We start from the raw sequence: 19,180 nt of genomic DNA on the forward strand, positions 1-19,180 counted from the left end.
CTTGTGGCGGCGCACACCTTTAATTCCAGTACTCAGTGGGCAGAGGCAGGTGGATCTACAAGTTTGAGGCCGGCCTGGTCTACAAATTGAGTTCCAGCACAGCCAGAGCTACACAGAGAAACACTGTCTCAAAAAGCCAATAAAATAAAATAAAATAAAATAAAATAGGCACAAACAGGTCCTTATGGATGCTCCAGCCTAAGTGGGAAAGTTGGCACTCTGTCGGGGATCCAGAGAGAAAGGGGACTGGTGGGAGTTGGTGCCTGGCAGACTGACATGCCTTTGGGAATTGATGGTGGGCGGGGAGGTCTGAATAGTGAAAGCTCCAAGGAAGGTCAACAGGGATGACCTTTGCTGGGTCCTGGTGGGTGTCCATTATGTCTCTGCTACAAACCATTTTTGTGGTCATGATTATGAGTTGTGAGTTTAACAGAATCTAGAACCACCTGAGAGACAGGCCTTTGAGCATGCTTGTGGGGGATTATCTTGACTGATTTAACTGAGATGGGAGAGCTGAGCACTATGGGTATAAGTAAAGAATGGGTTCTGAGAAGCAGCTCCCTCTGCCTTTTGACTGTGGTATGACATAATCAGCAGCCTCAAGCTCCCTACACTAGCACTTCTCTGCCATGATGACCTAAGAGTCAACACCCTTCTACCTTAGGTTGCCTTTGTTAGGGTATTTTATCACAGCAACTAAAACTTAACTAGGATGGATTCTAGTTTACTCACAGTAACGGCAGACAGAAAGCTGATGGAGAGCCACACCCACAGCAGAAGATAAAGTGAATGATGCTGCAGGCCAATTAAGTGCCAAAGCAGGAGCAGAAGTGGAGCAGGAGGTGGCAGATGTGGAGATGGAGTATTCAATGTTTTTATGGAAGGGAGCCTCATCTCTGTTAGTCAACAAGTCCCATGTGCTGTGGCCATCTCTAAGCCAGCGAGGAGGGCAGGACTTAAAGGCCTCCCTGAATAACCAAACTGGACTATTACAAACTCATACAATGGTAGTCCTATGCCCGTGTTTGCCAAATGTGTGGCTGGAAAACACACATTTAGTCTGAGATGAAAACACAAGATGGTTCCTCAAAACACCTATGGGTTTGTAGCCTGACACTGCCACACCTCCACACCACAATTCCTTTCCTGGCTGTACTCCACCTTGTCACCAAGAACAGCCTTACTTCCTTTGTCAGACATGTCTCTGGATGACCATTTTCAGTGTCCCCTCCTCTTTAGAGCCTGTAGACTTTCCAGCACAGGAGGCCTCTGGGCTAATGTCTGCACAGCTCCCTGGCCCCAGCCCTGGCTGGTCATCCTCAAGGTTGTAGTTCTGGTCTCTGACACCTGCTCACAACTCTGGATAAACCCAGTGCCCGTCTGTTGGTATGAGCGGACACTCTTGCATATGGATGATGAAAGGCCTTGGATTGTCACTAACTACATCACTGCCATACAATCCCAGTGTCAAAGGTGAGTGGCAAGGCTTTCATCCTGGCCCTTTTGGGAATTGTGTTAATCTCTGACCAAGTTCTCTGTCAACTCCGCTACCGGACCAGCTGTTAAAGGATTTATTATTTATCATTAAGTCAAGATTGGTTTTCCTGAACCATTTTTTAATCGTAGGAGCCTAAAAGAGTTCTGCAAGTTTGCACAGTTCTCACATGTGTACATCAAAGTAAAGGCCAGGTCACACCATGAGATTTTTTTCTAAGTACTCAACAATGTGTTTCAGGGGCCTTTGGATGCCTGCACTAAGCTTGCTCTTGTGGAAGACAAATAGATGTCTTGTGGAAGATGATCAATGTCCTTTATTCTTTCCTGAAGTTATTATTGTGATACTGAATTTTCTCACCAGGAAAAACACAATCAAACCACAAAACCCTTTGTCTTATGGTACAATCTTTCTTAATTCCTTCTCTCTTGTTTCCCCCCTCTACACCTTCCTCTCTCTCCCTTTTCTCCCTCTTCCTTTAGCTCCTTTAATTAACATGACTTCTCCCTGCTCTGGGATCCTGGTCATAAAATATGTTCGTTTCCCCTTCCCTTAACCCTGAGCTCAGTCCCTGCAGCATGGCACCCACATCCATCCTGCGGTGCCCCTTAAGCTTCTCTGACACTAAGAACATTAACCTGAATTTCTGTCTTGAAAACCTACGGCAACTACTGAATTACACTAGTATTTTTCAGACTCCACATCTAGTGACTCCTTCTTTCCCCAGTAACCACTGCAATCTGCACCCATGGCTATTGCTCTCTCTTGCAGATTCAACACCCTCGTCACTCGGCTGTCTTTTTCTTGATAATCTTCCTGTTTCCTCTGCTTATCTTTTGAACCAAACATTCTTTGGAATTCCACTTTTTTTTTCCTTACTAGACAGAAGACTCCAGGAGAACATCATTTATAAGCACACGCTAAGTGTACTAATACTGCTCAATAGATATTTCCAATTCTCCCATTGGATCACAGGGCAGGATTGTGCTTTCCTGATACCCTGAATTTAGATGAAGCCACTTAATTGCTTTGGCCAATAACACTAACCCTATATGGTTCATTGGTAAAAGCCATTAAGAGTCAGTATGTGAAATGCCAGTCCTTATCCTAGTGGTCATGGGACTGGGTTGCCAAGGTAGGTCATCATGGCCTCATGATGAACAAGCCAGATGGAGTCTGGCACAAAGTTTGTGTGAGACTGCTGCAGAGGCCACCATGGTCTGTGTAGTATATTATCTGGCATGGGTTACCTCATCCTGACTGGTAACCACTACTCATTCATTCAGAATTATAGATATTTCAAGCAATACTTACTCTGCCAGCAGTGAGCTCTGTAGTTAAATTTCAATTAACCACTCTGTCAATCAAGGTCCCCTAATTAGGATCACTGTCAGAATTAAGAGGTCAAAACATATTTGCTAGTTGAAACCCAGTAGAGCTGAGAAAAATAATCTGATTTCCTTCTGAAATATTTGGTTTTGTTTGCACTAGTCCTCTCTGAAGTCTAGAAGTTATAGAACACTGGGATGTAGCTTTCAGGAAAATGTCATACAAACAGCAAACATCCATTTCTGTCTTCTCTTCTGTAGTTACAGTCAACATCACATTCTTTTTCATTTAGCATCTATCAAAGCCAGTAGCTCCTCTGTAAAATCCTAGCTGTTTGGTCCACTACAGCCTGGCTGAAGTCCTTTCCTGAACTTTACTAATATAAAACTAGCACTGACCACTTGGAAAGATGTCACTGCTTATATATGTAAACATATATAATTTATTTTTCTTTTGGGTTAGCCTCAAGTTACAAAACAGTATCTGAATATCAAACCTGGAGAAATACCTCCTAAGGAGCCCGACTGTCAGCAGGCTCAGCTGCAGACAGAATGTTCCTCAGCACTCAGTGTCAGTTGAAGGGAAACAGGTCAATGAAGGACCAGAGGAGGAAGAAAGGTGGAAGTGTGCACAGAGAAGTGACAAACTTGGGGAAAGAATGTAAAAATTATTTTAAGATTAGATTATAGATAGTTATAAAATTTTAAGATTAATGATTGTATAGTTATAAAATTTTAAGATTAATGATTTTCAGAAAAGATTCTAAGAAGTACCCATGGTGTAATAAGTACTCTATAGACCTCAACTGTCACTTCTATGAGTGTGGCTAAACAGGGAGAAGACTAAGCACCAATTAAGGCCCAGGGTGGGGCCAACTAAAGAGACTTTTATATCCATCTGTGAAGTCTATTAATGGAAGGACAAAGGTTCTAATGTAAGCCTGTAAAAACTCCAACAATATCCTATCCTCACTAACACCAAGGAAACAAGGATATTTCAAATAGCACAAGAGAAGCGGTGCTGGAGAGAAGGCTCCCTTCGGATGCTTTTAGGGAAGACTGGGACTTGCTGGCCAGCACCCACGTGCCAGCTTAAAACCTTCCATAACTAGGGGAACCATTGTGCTCTCGGAGACCAGAAGACGCTCTCAGATGCCCTGGGACTAGAGTGACTGGCGATTGTGAGTGCTGGGAACTAAACTGGGGACCTCCAGAAGAGCACCCATTGAGCACTCCTCCCAACCCCAGCTGCTTACGATTTTTACACATGAATCAGCAAGTATTTTTAAATTTCAAATTGGAAGTAAGAACTGAGATTGACAATAAGTATTTCGTGTCAGCAAACAGTATTAGGAACTGTGATGCAGCTGAGTGTGCTGATGCACATCCCAAATTTCTGGAGAGATAGGAGAGTACCTGTGAGTTCCAGGCCAGTCAAAGCTATGCAACAACAACAACAACAGTAAAATAATAATTATGATAATAATTACCATGCAGCATCTACTGAGCACTTGTTAGGTAGCAAGTTCATTTTTAAGAACAACACATGCACCAGCTAATTCCCAACTGCATGTGGGCACCATCATCTCAGTTTTACAGATGTGAAAATGAAGATGCAGAATTAAACCATTTGTTCAAAATCTACCTGGTTGATGGCAAAATCTAGATTGTCCCCAGTGACAAAGCAAGTGTGAAGATCCTTACCTATGACATGAACGCGTCTGAAGCACAATGAGCCAATATGAAACATGAGCAGAGACGAAAGCTGCTAAGTTGGAGACTATAAAAAAAAACTGGATCTAAGTGCAACTGAAGAATAAGGAGGGATTTAAAAAATCTGATTAAAAGGTCGCTTTTAAAATGTTAAACTTATTGCTTAAAAAGAAAGGTCTCCTCAATATCACCATAAACACAAAAGTGAAAACACTAAGAAAAAGTCGTGACGTTGCATGTGCATTGGGATATTTATTCTCCCTGCTCACTTGAGGAACCAATCATCACACTCCTTTGTATGAATATGAGCATCAGTCTATGATATATGAGCTACTGAACTGTTTTACTGTGACTTTAGTTCTATTGTTGAAGTAGTGACTACGGTATATTTGATACCGAGAATGGAGTTTGCTAAATAATCTAAAGGGACGTTTCTCATCCTCACAGTTAGATTTCATATTAAAATTACAATAGAATAAATACACACAAACCTAATCTCACTGTCTGAATTTTAATCTAGTGAAACAGACACTGAACATTTGACACAATTTCATCACATACACAAACCTTCACCATTCATTTCCCTGTTGGATATTGTCTGCTGTCTGTCTGTCTTCCTCCCTCCCTCCCTTCCATCCATCCATCCATCCATCCATCCATCCAATGTATCTATCTGTGTATCTATCTGTGTATCTATCTATGTATCTATCTATCTATGTATCTATCTGTCTATCTACAGCTGACCAGCTGTGCTGGGGGGAGACTCTCTAGCAGACCCCATTCACATCAGCAAGCATGAGGGTTAATCCACTGTAATGGAGTTGGGCCATATACGAGGCTGATGATGTTTTCCTATTTAGTTTGTTTTGTTTTGTTTTGTAGACAGACTCCTCTCTATGAAGCCCAGGATGGCCTTGAACTTACAACATAAGTCACTACATTTGGCACTTTTTAAAAGGCTATTTTAAAAATAGTTCTTAGCTGAAGAAATGGATTATACCATACCAGACATCATATATATGTATTTTTAAGGGCATATTTCCTTTCTACTGCTTAGTAGAAAGTTTTCCAGCAAAAAGCAACCTTTACTATTAGTAAGCTATAGAGTAAGGCATGAATCTGTGAGAATTGTTTGCTCTATTTAAATATATATGTATATATATTTAAATATATAAATATATATAAATATATATATTTTCAAATAACTGTAAGCTGAACAATAAGAAAGTTTCTCGTTTAATTGTACTTTCAAACACTGACACACTGAGTTCATTATGAACATGAATCAGCCACACAGCAAATACTGAGAATCCACACTAACTTTTTTTTGTGATTTAACTTATAAACACATTTTGACTGCATACATGATAATTTCAGGGGTATTACCAGGAATCTTTATGCTTTCACTATGTTTTGGAAATGAAAGAAATAACCTGTATATAACAATATTATCAAGATAAATAATACAAAGCACTAACAGATTGTTTTAAAAATAAACCATCAACATAAAGAACACAAACTACAAAAAAAAACTTAAGATGAGAAACCCAGCACTAACTGCCAAAAATAAGGACTATAGGAAACACAGATGAGGCCAAGGATTCTTGACTGTGAGAATGATGCACACACAGGGACTCATTACAATTTGCCAGCAACCCAATCTGCTTTTCACGTTATATATTATGCTATATAAATCAGCTATTCAGCTCTACATATACTTTCCTACTGAAAGGAAAAAGCATGTTCATTAAAGCAGTTGCTCCTTAATCTAGCCTACCTTATTTTTTGGATTGGATGTGTTCATTACACTTCGAGTCTCTTTTCCAGTATAAATGACAACACCTATTACAGTACCTGCAAAAACATGAAAGTGGTCCTTATAGCAATAATTGAAAGCATAGATAACACTTTCTAATTAATTGTCTTGATGGAAAATATATTATACTGTTTGAGCTCATACACATTTATCCAACAGTCTATTTGATTTAGTTAGTTCAATAAAATTTAACCTTAACTTTTAGAAAGGGGTTAGAAGTGACATAATTTGTTTAAACAATACAAATTTGCCTGTTATCTACAGCAAAATATGAATTAATATACGTTTTCCTGACAATGAGAGAGACATGGGCTTTTCCCGCTGTCTACAGTAAGACGCTCACTATTACAACGGCATCAAAAGGCTGTATTCCTGACTGAAACTGCACTGCTGGCTCTCCAGACCGGAACAGGGACAGGGGAGTCAGTTCTTCTGCTTGACAGTGTTGCTCTGCATGAGAGACCAGGAAAGCCTTTGTGGCTGTTTCACACGCCTATCAGGAAAACCACACCAGAGGACAAGGCATGCCTCAGTGGAACACTTGGCCAGCATGTGTTAGGACCTGGGGCCCACCCTTAGCGCCACAAAAATCATGTAGTTGAGCAACCAAAAACCCACCATGAACATAATTTTAAAATACTTTACATTTAGACACTACTCATTTCCTTAGTGGATGTCTCTACAAATGTAGTTTTCTAAGTTGACAGGGTAGGAATGTGCAGTGCTTTTTAAACTTAAGGAAATGATAACTAACCTGGAGGCTTGAGCATTTCTCTTGACTGCAAAACTAAAAGCCATGGAACCTGCATATAACACCTGCATCTCTTACAGACCTATTTTTGTCCTTAAAATGAAAAATTCTGATATTAAAATTACAACGTAGAAAGACATTATGTATGCAGGCATATAAAGTACTGAAACTAACAATCCTAACAAATTTAACTATAGAAATTATATAAAAACTATTCTGCTAAAGTTCAAAGCCAGCCTGGTATACACAGTAAAAACTGCAACAAAATAAAAACTCCAAAAGACATATAACCCTAGATGTGGCATTAACATGTGAAATTTTGCAAACCGTAAGACAGGATCCATGAGATAAATATGAAGTCCTATTTGCTCCATCTGAGCAGAAAGGGCCACATGCTGCACACCCTGTAGCCCAAGTCTCTGCTCCATCAAGCTATGGGGGGTAGACCCCTGTGGTCCTTAGCAGTGGCCTGTGGCTCACAGAGGCTGCACGCAGCTTACAGAGGCTGCAGATCTTGTAGTTCTGAGCACCACTATCTAGAATTGAACCAAGTTCTAGGAAGGTGTGACTGGCCAACAAGGGGCATGAAGCTCACCCAGCTCCCCAAGTGTTGTCTCTCTGTATTACTATCCATTTAAACTTCCTACACAAGATGCCTGTGTTTAGTGTAGACTTTAATACTTGATGGGGTGATACGATCAGAAACTTTCTCACACAGGAGCTCACACCACAGAATTGTTTCACTATTAAAAGAACAAGGTTACATGTTAAATAGAACCTCATCAACATTTTCTTCCTATTTTGTCAATTTAATTTATTATCATTAATGTTGAAATGACCATATTCTCACAACAAATTCAACTTCCGACTGGATTTATTTATTTATTTATTTATTTATTTATTTATTTATTTATTTATTTATTTATTTATTTTAAGATTAGCAGACCAAACAAGTGCCAGGAAGCCTTCAGGATGACTCGTCAAACTTAAAGTCTCCATCCTAAAAGCCAAGGCAGGTTCTGAAGACTGTGGACTCTGGGCTGGTATTTATAGCACTCAACGAGCGAAACACAAGACTAACAAGAAACACAGTGTACTGACACGATTCCTGATGTTACAGTTGTGTGATGTATTAACATTTGTTAAAGGCTCTCATTGTATTCTCACATTTGATGGTTGCTAAAAATGACTACTCAGTGTAATTAGTTTAAATGCATTGTTGTTCTGAGTCCCGTGCTTTTTAATTACTTTAAATTGCTTGAATTAGTTGAGTACTATGCACGACTCTTCACTCTCTTGGACAAACGATTTATATTTATAGAAAGATGTAGGCCCCTATAGAAAGACACAGAGCAAAGGGAAAGGATGAGTCTTTACAACAAGCCTCTAGGACAAGGCAGGACATACTCTTGGGTAGAGCAGCAGATAAAACAGGACAGATGCAGAATGTGCCAAAGTTCCCACGGGTGAGGGCATTTACATGCAAGAATTTCAGATCTTTTAATCCATATTTTTAGTTTAAAATTAACCTTTCATTCTTGCTCCAAACTGAGACACTTCTGCAAATTCTTAAATATATTTGCATGTTAAACCCAGAGCCACAAAGAAATTCCTACCAGGTATATACTGCATAACAAACCAGGTATATACTGCATAACAAAATCCCTAAGAGCAATGAGACATAATATCTAGAAGTAAACCAAATTTTTAGTTCAGTTTTCAGCAAGAAAGTATTTTAAAAGTCTCATGAGCACTTAGTCCTGAAAGCCAATGCTGTTATACTCATCTGGTTGAAATCTACACCTTTGATTTGACTAAAATCATTAAAAAATATTATAAAAAGATTCAGATGCTAACTTTCCCAAGCTGTGCTAGCGTAAGAATGACACACTGATGCTACTGAATAGGCGCCCAGGCCCTACACTGGCCTCTTGGGGTAAGTATAACGATCACTGTGTGGTCCATCTATATAACTTCAAATTTCAGATCCATTACACCTGCATTTGAGGTGATCAGTTATTAACACTCTGGCTATACTGTAGCCTCCCTGCTATCCATATATCTAAATTTCATAAAATATTCTACCGATTCAAATTAATAGTTGAGTTATATTTTAAGGCAAATAACTTTTCTATAAAATCTAATAATGCTAACAGCATCAACCTTAGGGGAAAGGTATTCTTCATGTAAATATTTCAGATGTATGATTATAAAATGTAATCCAGCAAACCGAACTGATTACTCTTTTTATTAAATAATCAGACTCTTAGAAAACTTTAGTTGCCACCTTTTAATCAGAGATAACAGCATGTGGAATTTAATCAATAACCAATACTTATAAATTGAGAAACATTTTAGATGATCTAGAGAAAATTACATATAGATGCAAAATAATAAGCCTAGACCCTTAAACAGACTGATTACTGATTTTAAACTACCAGACAGTGGGATGCTTATTCAAATAAAACAAAAGAAAAACCCAGAAATAAAGTAAAAGACGTAGTGTATATTCTGTGTATGTATAAAAGATCTGTCAAGCAAAATATATATCAAATATTGGTAATGCTTCCTGAGCCTGGGAAACAGTATACAGACAAGTCATTAGAACCAGTCAGAACCCAACTACAGCTGACAGAGGTTCTCTGGTCCAATCTTTACAGATGCTCCCCAGTAAGAAGCTTTGCCACCAGGCCAAACAGGAAAGTACCAGATGCACACTGACTGGGGCAGACAACACTACAGCTCAGGAACTCGGAGAACACATAAGAAAGGGCCCGTCTGTGTGAAGACTCCATGTGGCCAGAGAAAAAGGGAGAGAGACACAGAAGATCTGCACCAGGAACAGTCCATGAGGTTAAAGCTGTAGGAACTGATACAGGAGACCTACACCTGCTAGGTCAGAGGCACTCAAATTGCGGCCTTTAGCAATAACTAGGCTTACAGCAAGTTCTGGACCAAATTCTGATGTTCACCTCTGCTGTTTACACAAAACCCAGCAGGAGATAGGAATTCTGCAGTAGTATCCAACCATGTACTGGATCTTGGGTTGCAGCTTCTCCCTGGCTACTTCTCATACCTGTAAACATTATTAGGCAGCTAACACCTTCAACCACAGCCTTCTGTGGTTGGTATTTGATTGATTTCCCACTGGACTGTAGTCTCTTTTTAAACGAATGCTAATTACTAATGACCTATGCATGGCTAGAATAGGAATATATCAAACCATGCATAGAAAATAGCCAGACGTTATTTTGAAAATTTGTTTACATAACTGCTACTTACACAATAAAAAATGTGGTAATAGAAAAACAAACTAAAGGACAAGCAAAAGAAAATATACCCCCATTTTCAAAAAAAGTCTTAGTAAACTGTATCAAATACCTCTAAATGTTTCCAAATATTTGTTGTCAGTTTATGCATCTCACATAATGCTTCACCCACTCCTGCATACATGCTACAGCATGCTCTGGAGGACAGAGATCATGGGCAATCCAATCTGTGCACATACATTCTCATACAGTGCTTCAGAAGTTTGCTTTTAGGGTTAGGACAACTCCATGTGAGGACCTGACCTACTTTTGAATGGAGTTTGCACACTGACACTGAGTCCCACACTTTTAAAACCTGATGGCAGAAAAGAAGGTCAGAAATAATTTCATTCTAAGAGCTACTCTTGACCTGGAAACGGCACAGTGGCACCACTCCTACTATGTGTTAGTCCACGTGAGACAAGAAAGGCAGCACAGCTTAAATACATGCCATGGAATCTCACCAACACAACACGGCTGCCTAACCACGAGTAAACAAGGATGGCACCACAAAACACACATTGACAGCAAGGTTTGCAAGGCCTAAACCCTGGACAAAGAACCGCAGGCAGTTAAGGAGGGCTGTGCACAGAGGAAGTGAGTGCTACTCAGGAAAGAGTCCACCACTTATTTATCCAGCACCAAAGGTCAGCCCTGCAAACACATACATGCAAGCAATAGTATATAGATCACATAAGCAGGTCGTATTTATATTGAGGAACATACATATATTTATACACAAAAACATGTATGTGCAACAACAATGAAAGAAAGGAAGACATGGATGTGAAAGATGAAGAGGGATAAACACATGGAAGGGTGTAAATGGAAAAAAGAGAAAGAAGGGGGAAGTATGTAATTTTAATCTATTTTTTAAAAGGTGCCATCCTCATATTAGTTAAAAAGACTTCTAAGCTTGTAATTAGTTACGGAAGGGTAAGAACACTCAGGTTATTCCTGCCGTTTTAGACTGCAATGCTCCTAAGGCCTTAAGCTTTTAAATAAAAATAAAACATCCTTTAAAATATATAAAATGAAAGAAAATGCTTATATTTTTAAATGTCCAGAAATATGTGAACCTGAAAGGCATAGTGATATTCTTTTCTAAGTGGACTGCCTAAAACAGCAGTTCTCAGCCCATGGTTTACAACCCCTTTGGTAAACCTCTATCTTCAAAAATATTTACATTATGATTCGTATCAGTAGCAAAATTACACCTGTGAAGTAGCGATGAAAATGATTTTATGGTTGGGAGCCACTGCATATGCAGGGTTGCTGTGTTACAAGGGATTCCATGTTGGGAAGGCTGAGAACCACTATCTAGAACATCTCCTAAGAGGATCCAGTACCCATCAAAACCAGTGCTACAGGGGACAGACATAGGATGCGCGTGTCAGTACCTCTGCAGCACAAGTCCTTAAAGTACTTAGCTACTACATGCCAAGGTCATCCTGAAACCTAAAGTCAAGCAGGAAAACTATGTCCAGGAAGTTCTTGGGACGTCTCAGAAGCCTTAAGCTCAAGCTGCTTCTGGCTCTGGGGAGAAAGCCACAAATCAATAGTACTGGGGTTTAGTAGCAACAGTCTAATATGTATTTAAAACAGAAACAAGGAACAAAACATGTAGTAAAAATTGTATTTAAAGACAGTCTTTTCCAGGGCAGTGGTGGAGCACACCTTTAATCCCAGCACTTGGGAGGCAGAGGCAGGCGGATTTCTGAGTTCGAGGCCAGCCTGGTCTACAGAGTGAGTTCCAGGACAGCCAGGGCTATACAGAGAAACCCTGACTCTAAAAGCCAAAAAAAAAAAAAAAAAGAGAGAGAGAGAGAGACAGACAATATTTTAATCCCTTAATAATTTTTAACATTGTAAATAAAATGCTCAATAACACAAAAATTAAAATTCTACAAAAATAGGCACTTAAATGTTTCCTAGTGCAGATGCTCTCTTATAAACTGAGGGTGAGCTCAGAGACCACACCCATACCAAGCCTGGTGTGGATGCTATACAGCTCCATGCCTGGGCACACAGGGCATTCAGGTGCACCCTTCACTTGAGGGACATGGCTCGTGGATAGGTCTGTAGGGGTCAGGAACGTGTAAGGGCAGGTGAGGTCTTACAAGGACACTTCACCATTCCTAAGCTGAATTCAAAGTCCCTGAGCCTTTGGTCCCCACAGCAGAGGATCCAGTATTCCCACCTCTGAAATATCTTCATGGACAAACATCTTTGCTTCTCTACCTACAATTTTATAAATATATGTGCATATCAAACCATGAAACACCTCACAGAAATGAGCACTTCAAGATTCTTACAATCTACCCCTACAGACCCATCCACGAGCCATGTCCCTCAAGTGAAGGGTGCACCTGAATGCCCTGTGTGCCCAGGCATGGAGCTGTATAGCATCCACACCAGGCTTGGTATGGGTGTGGTCTCTGAGCTCACCCTCAGTTTATAAGAGAGCATCTGCACTAGGAAACATTTAAGTGCCTAGTTTTTAAAGTGTGAAACATAGTAATAAAAGTTTCATATCTTATCCCTAAAGGGTGGATGAATATCTGTAGTTTTCTAGTACTGTAGTATAAACAGGTTCCATTTAAACAACGGATAACAGAACTGCCAAACATCCTCCTCCCCCAACACACACACACACACACGGGGTCAGGCACACAGGTACCTAAGCGTTCTTTAGGGCACCATGTCCTCTCAGTACTAGGCCTTCTCCTAGCTATGTTTTGGTGGGAATATTCCCCCAACTGTCCTGTCAGCCATCACATCTGGAATCAATCAATCTCATTCTCAATCTCTCTCCCCGCCCTGCCCTCTCTCTCTGTGTGTGTGTGTGTGTGTGTGTGTGTGTGTGTGTGTGTGTGTGTGTGTGTGTGTGTGTGTCTGTGTAATGTCTCTCTCCCTCCCTTCCTTCCTTTTTGATATTTCAGGACTTTTTGATATTTCAGGATAGGGTTTCTTTCCTGTGTAACAGGGCCCCAGCTGTCCTGGAGCTTGCTCTGTAGGTGAGGCTGGCCTCAAACTCACAGAGAGCTGCCTCCCAGGTGCTGTGATTAAAGGTGTGAGACACAATTGCCCTGCTGCATATATATTTCTTTAATCTACTTTAGACATCTCTTCTACATAGAAGCCTTTCCTACCCCATGTCTGTAAGGTTCTTGGCTCACATACTTTCATAGGACATGGAACTTTTTGTGGTACTTAAGTGTAGCTAAAATTATCTGGACCATTTTCTTAAAGTCTTTTCTACCCACCTTAGCCTCCAATTGATAGGTTCCATTACCACCTCCTTCCAGACTGTCTCAGCATATGGAGAAACTGACACTATTCAAAACTGCTGAGTGAAGAAGCAGTCTCTAGGAAAGAAGGGGCAGTGCCACTGTGCCATGATCAGGAGACAATCTGAAAGATGGCTGATAGCTTCTTCTGCGATTCCCTCCTAAGGTTATCATTGATGTTAGCCTGCTTCTGACCTGGTAGCAAACTCTGCACTTGTCATACACCCCAGAGAAATTTATTTGCAGAACTGTGAAGTTAAGTAACTTCCTCTTTAACCACAAGGAATATTCCACCTTCTTCTAATTTCCCTCAAAAAACAATCAGAATCTTCTGTGCTTCTGAAGTCCTGGCCATCTCTCTCTCTTTCTGGCTTGTCTGTCTCCATTTAACCCTTTCCTCTCCTATAGCTACCCCAGACAGTCTCTTCTAGATCTTGTCAGCTAGACAAAAAAGTAGGTAAGAACCATCAAAAATTATTACTAGCCTCCCCAGCACTCCTGTGACATCTCCCAGTAAAGCACTCTGTTGTGTATCATGCAACAAATGTCACACCCAGAAAAATGGCCCTTGTTCCACACCCTCATGCTTCTGGTCTGGCTTTGCCATGGGTGAACAGTGTAGCCTAGGCCTCCTCACAAACTCTCAAGACTATCCCCTGGCTTCTCAATCAACTATTGCTAAATACCTCAGGGAAGTTTAGGAAAGCTGCTTTAGAGAACCTAAACAAGGCTAACATCCTTTGTATGTGAGGCTGATTCTTGAAGGGGACTTCTTTGTTCTTACCTGATGCAACAATAGTGCTTGCCCACAGAGTGTTCTCTATGCTGAGACTCTCATGAATGGGAGGATCACTGTCTTCCTGTTGAGAGAGAAAACACAAAATAAAACAAAACTGGAAAATCAGTCATGTTCCATTTAAATTCCAGGTATCTACATCATTACAAAAGAAACACGTCTGTCTTTATGTACCCAACTGATAATACATACAAATTTCAAGGGTGAATATAAAAACCTAAAATTATAATTCCATTTCTTCTTTCATATGCAGTATAGGTCTTTCTGTTCATAATAACTGTTGGGTGTTGTTTCTTTGAACCAGATACACAGAGGGAATTCCACTGTCATGATGGGAGCTGGAATCTGTTCTCAATTCACAAGGTACCCTCTTAACACTCCAACACTCTATGAACTAGAGCAGCTCTGTCGGCTCTGTTGGAGGCTGGTATGAGGCTGACTCTCCAGAGGGCTACAGTGTGGCTTCAGAACAGTCAATTTTCCTTCTTCGCTACGCTTCCTAGAGATACCATGCCTTTAAGTAGGAAATTATTGCTTCACAGTTTTCCAAAGTTTCCAAAAGACCCTTGATGATTAAAGAGCTACACTCACCAAATCCATCCAGAGGACAAGTGATCCTATCTGAAAAAGGGCCCTCTTCAGGGAGCAAAGACTCTCTAACATCAGTGTCCCAAGATGGCACACCCCTACACCCCATATCCTGACAATGGCTCTGCTACTTTGAATTTTACACCACTTTAAGAGAGAGAAACCTGAGGAATTATCAAACCAAGTTTACTCATGGGATAAGAAGAGTAACCTCTACCCACCTCTAATCAACAGGAAAAATAAAGTAACTGCTAAAACTCACCACCAACACCACTTCTCTTCTAAGCTGAGTGTTCTCACACAGCTTCTTCCACTGGGACTGGCTACATTACCACTCCAACATGTCTATCCACAAACTGCACACTCACCCCCCACCCCCAGGTTCTGAACAGCCCATTCTTACTCTCTGACCTTGAGGTCTAGCAGATATTCCCAACATTTAAGAAGCCATAAGCAATGCAGACGAGGGAAGACAGAGAGAGATGGGGGGAAAAAAAGAAGAAGAAGAAGAATGCAAATAGTCTCTAAACTCTATAATGAAGGTTTGAATAATTTTTGTATGAAGTGACACCTAAAATGATAGTTTTATTATGCTAAAATGTTTTTTACAAGAATGTGAATTCTCCATAATTATTTTGAAAAAGCACAGAAAGGCCATGGAGCATGATGAGCACATGCTTCTCCCATGTTTCCAAGGACACCTTGGCATGTAGCTCTGCAGCACACATGTCAAAACACAGCTGCAACATGATAGCCATCTCCCATGGGTGCTGAATGTCTCCAAGGTGTTCTCAACTTGCACTGCCACACTTGTAGATTAACTGTCAAATAACTCGGTATCTGCAGATGGATTTGTAAGTGATAATGATCACTAGCTAATCTTGTATATGACAAATAACATGTCCAACCATGCTCTAGTATAAATAAACTATAGTCATAAAACTTCTTATTAAGAAATAAAAGTTATAAGCTGCTAAAATAAGTATTCAGTTCTTCTATTCCCAATAATCATGAGCAAATGGAAGAGTGGGGGGAGCTTCAAGGTTTACTTTACCAAGTTTTTGTAATAACAAATTCATGCATCAAAATATACACATAGAAGTAAAGAAATGTGTAAATGCATACATATACATATAAATGTATATTTATCTAGAGACTGCCATATCCAGGGATCCATCCCATAATTAGCCTCCAAGCAATGACACCATTGCATACACTAGCAAGCCTTTGTTGCAAGGACGGTGATATAGCTGTCCCTTGTGAGACTAGGCCGGGGCCTAGCAAACACACAAGTGGATGCTCACAGTCAACTATTGGATGGATCACAGGGCCCCCAATGGAGGAGCTAGAGAAAGTATCCAAGGAGCTAAAGAGATCTGCAACCCTATCGGAGGAACAACATTATGAACTAACCAGTACCCCAGAGCTCTTGACTCTAGCTGCAAAAGATGTATCAAAAGATGACCTAGTCGGCCATCACTGGAAAGAGAGGCCCATTGGTCAGGCAAACGTTATATGCCCCAGTACAGGGGAATGCCAGGGCCAAAAAATGGGAATGGGTGGGTAGGGGAGGGGGGGGGGCTTTTGGGATAGCATTGGAAATGTAATTGAAGAAAATACGTAATAAAAAAAAAAGAAAAAAAAAGAACGAATACAAAGGAAAAAATAAAAATAAATAAATGTATATTTATTCTTCCAGGTAATAAGAGCTAGAAACGCTGAGCACATCACAGTTATCAACTATAATCTGAAGATTAAATTAGCTACAGAGTGCTATTTTTCTGGCTCCCATCCTATGGGAGCAGGATCTTATCAACAGGACATCTGCTACACACAAGAGAGCCTGCACTGAATGTGACCCACCAACACAGATGCTGCTGAGAAGATCTAAGAAGAACCTGACACATGGTACAGCCTTTGCTACAAGCTTTAGAGTCTCTGCATGAATGTACTCTAGACTGAACTGTTGTCTCTAAACAAAGGTCCATTACCTTTAACTTCTACAAATAATGAAAATCTTCATATTAACCAACTATTTACCTTACCCTGGTAAATGTTCCTTCAAAGCTATGAATATCCAGTTGTGGCTTCTGAGCATAAACATAGGCACTGATAGAAAAAAGGTCCTGAAACATAGAAAATAAAAATGACCATCAATCTGTTAACTGAACAAACACGGTCAAATAACTGTCAGCACATGAAGCTTCCATACCACACACCACCTTCTGATCCAGGGAGTTGAAGAACAAGCTAGCAACGATCCCTATTTCCACATGCATATGAGAATTTACAAGAGTGTGTTTCATTTACTATATCAGACATCAAATGACTGAATAATGACACAGTAATGAGAGTGTCATTCGAAGCGTTTCATGATAATTTAAAAATCATTCTGAAGTTTTCAATAATGTAGGAAAGCCTCTGCTATTAGGTCAAGGGCAACATTTGTTCGCATTACTTAAAGGTCATTAAAATACATCCTTAATCATAACATGTGTTTCATTACAAATAAAATTGCCTCTTGTTCAATAAAACTAATTAAATGTAAATGGTATTGTTTACTGCTATATAGATCTTTTGAAATAAATCAGCAAGTCATGATTTATTGAAAATTGCTGGGGCCTCATGGTTGTTAATAAATTTGCTTGATCACAAAAGCCAGAAGCATATTTCCCAAATGTCTACAGTGTCTGGAAACTGTTCGGCAGAAACCACATCTGGGACTGCAGTAGAGCAGTGCAAGCTCAGTCACAAGACTCCCAAGCCCCATGCTATGACCACATTAACAGGTCAGGAGAAAACAAAAAACAAAAAAAAAGAGCTGTAGCACAAGTGGTCCACCTGCCCTGCACCACACTTCCAGGAGCGAGGGGGACATTACTGGTGATGTGACACAAAGTACTCCAAATCCATCACTAAGTCACAGGAGGTAAAACAAGTGACACCTATGTCATTGTAAGCTATGAAATGATGACAAACTAAACTGCCTGTCTACAGTGAGAGCAGAACTTTCTTTTCTATGGAATAGCAAAACGTGTTCAGCTTTATCATTGCCCATGCATAGGAAGGTCCGTTCTTTTGTAGAAAATATTCTTGTTAGTGCATACATAACCAAATAAAAAAATTACAGTAATTTCATGAATTCCACAATTGTTTCACTCAAATTTATTCATACTTCCTATCAAACCATATTAGACATAAAATTTGAAAGTAGCATTATATGAAAAGTATACCTCTTTAAATACTTCATTATATGTAATATGTATCTGTAAACACTTTTAAATATAAATTATCATATATATTTTCCATTAATAAAAATGAAGAGAACATCCTCTTATAATAAAGCATGACTTCCTATGGTGATAAAGAGAGAAATCAGTCTAAGTTAGACAGCAAATAGTATACTAATTTTTAAGCTATCTTACTAGCACATTATTCATAAAAGGAGTAAAAGAACCACCCAGTCAAAGTGGGAGGTGGTGAAGGAGCTGATTGGCTACGCTCACTCTGAGCACAGGTGGCTGAAGACTCAACTGCATGGTGGCTTCATCATCTGTGGGGCCCTGGACATTAAGGACCAGTCTAGAGTATTTCAGTAACTGCAGCTTTATAATTGCTAGTGACCCTTCTGACTTCACCTACTGACAGACACTTGAAGTGATTAAAATGACAAACAAGAGCTGTCAGAAAAGTAGCATTAGGGCACACCAGGAAACCAAACAACACGGAGGAGAACATGCTAGTGCTGACCCCGACACAATCCCACACATTTACATATAGCAATGGAAACCATGAAGCTAGCGGTAAAAGGACAGACTGAAGGTCTGCTTTGCAGTGTGCAGTGCACTGGGTCAAGGACCAGGGAACAGGCACATCTGCCTGTGAATGAGGAAGACTGGAAACGATAGAACCAATTGAGAACAACTTTAAATTTGTAGAAAAAAATTACTTTGTTCAGGAAACAGTACTGGTGAGGGTGAGTAACATGGTTTGATTGTTTGATTTTGATTTCTCACTCAGAAATTCACCGAAAATTAATGCTGACTAATTAGAACATCTATGATTATGGAGTTTCCAACTAATGTTGCAGGTCCA

General features: G+C 40.0%; 1 protein-coding gene across 16 annotated transcripts in view; it reads right to left on the reverse strand.

Moving 5' to 3' along the window:
* Positions 1 to 19,180, reverse strand: part of Atp9b (ATPase, class II, type 9B) — a 199,941-nt gene that overhangs the window by 95,901 nt on the left and 84,860 nt on the right. For 13 of the 16 annotated variants that reach the window (XR_001782382.2, XR_001782381.2, NM_015805.3 and 10 more), the window contains 3 exons: positions 17,131 to 17,211; positions 14,486 to 14,561; positions 6,314 to 6,390 (listed from right to left, as the gene is read on the reverse strand). Coding sequence is in view for 10 of the 16 variants with exons in the window: in NM_015805.3 (NP_056620.2) it covers positions 6,314 to 6,390; positions 14,486 to 14,561; positions 17,131 to 17,211 (234 nt within the window). In the remaining 6 variants the exon portion in view is untranslated. The remainder of the gene's footprint in view (positions 1 to 6,313; positions 6,391 to 14,485; positions 14,562 to 17,130; positions 17,212 to 19,180) is intronic. The other 3 variants (XM_030250534.1, XM_030250533.1, XM_030250535.1) reach the window with 1 other exon arrangement.

Source organism: Mus musculus, chromosome 18 (genome assembly GCF_000001635.26).
Source record: "Mus musculus strain C57BL/6J chromosome 18, GRCm38.p6 C57BL/6J".
In the NCBI taxonomy this organism is placed as follows: domain Eukaryota; kingdom Metazoa; phylum Chordata; class Mammalia; order Rodentia; family Muridae; genus Mus; species Mus musculus.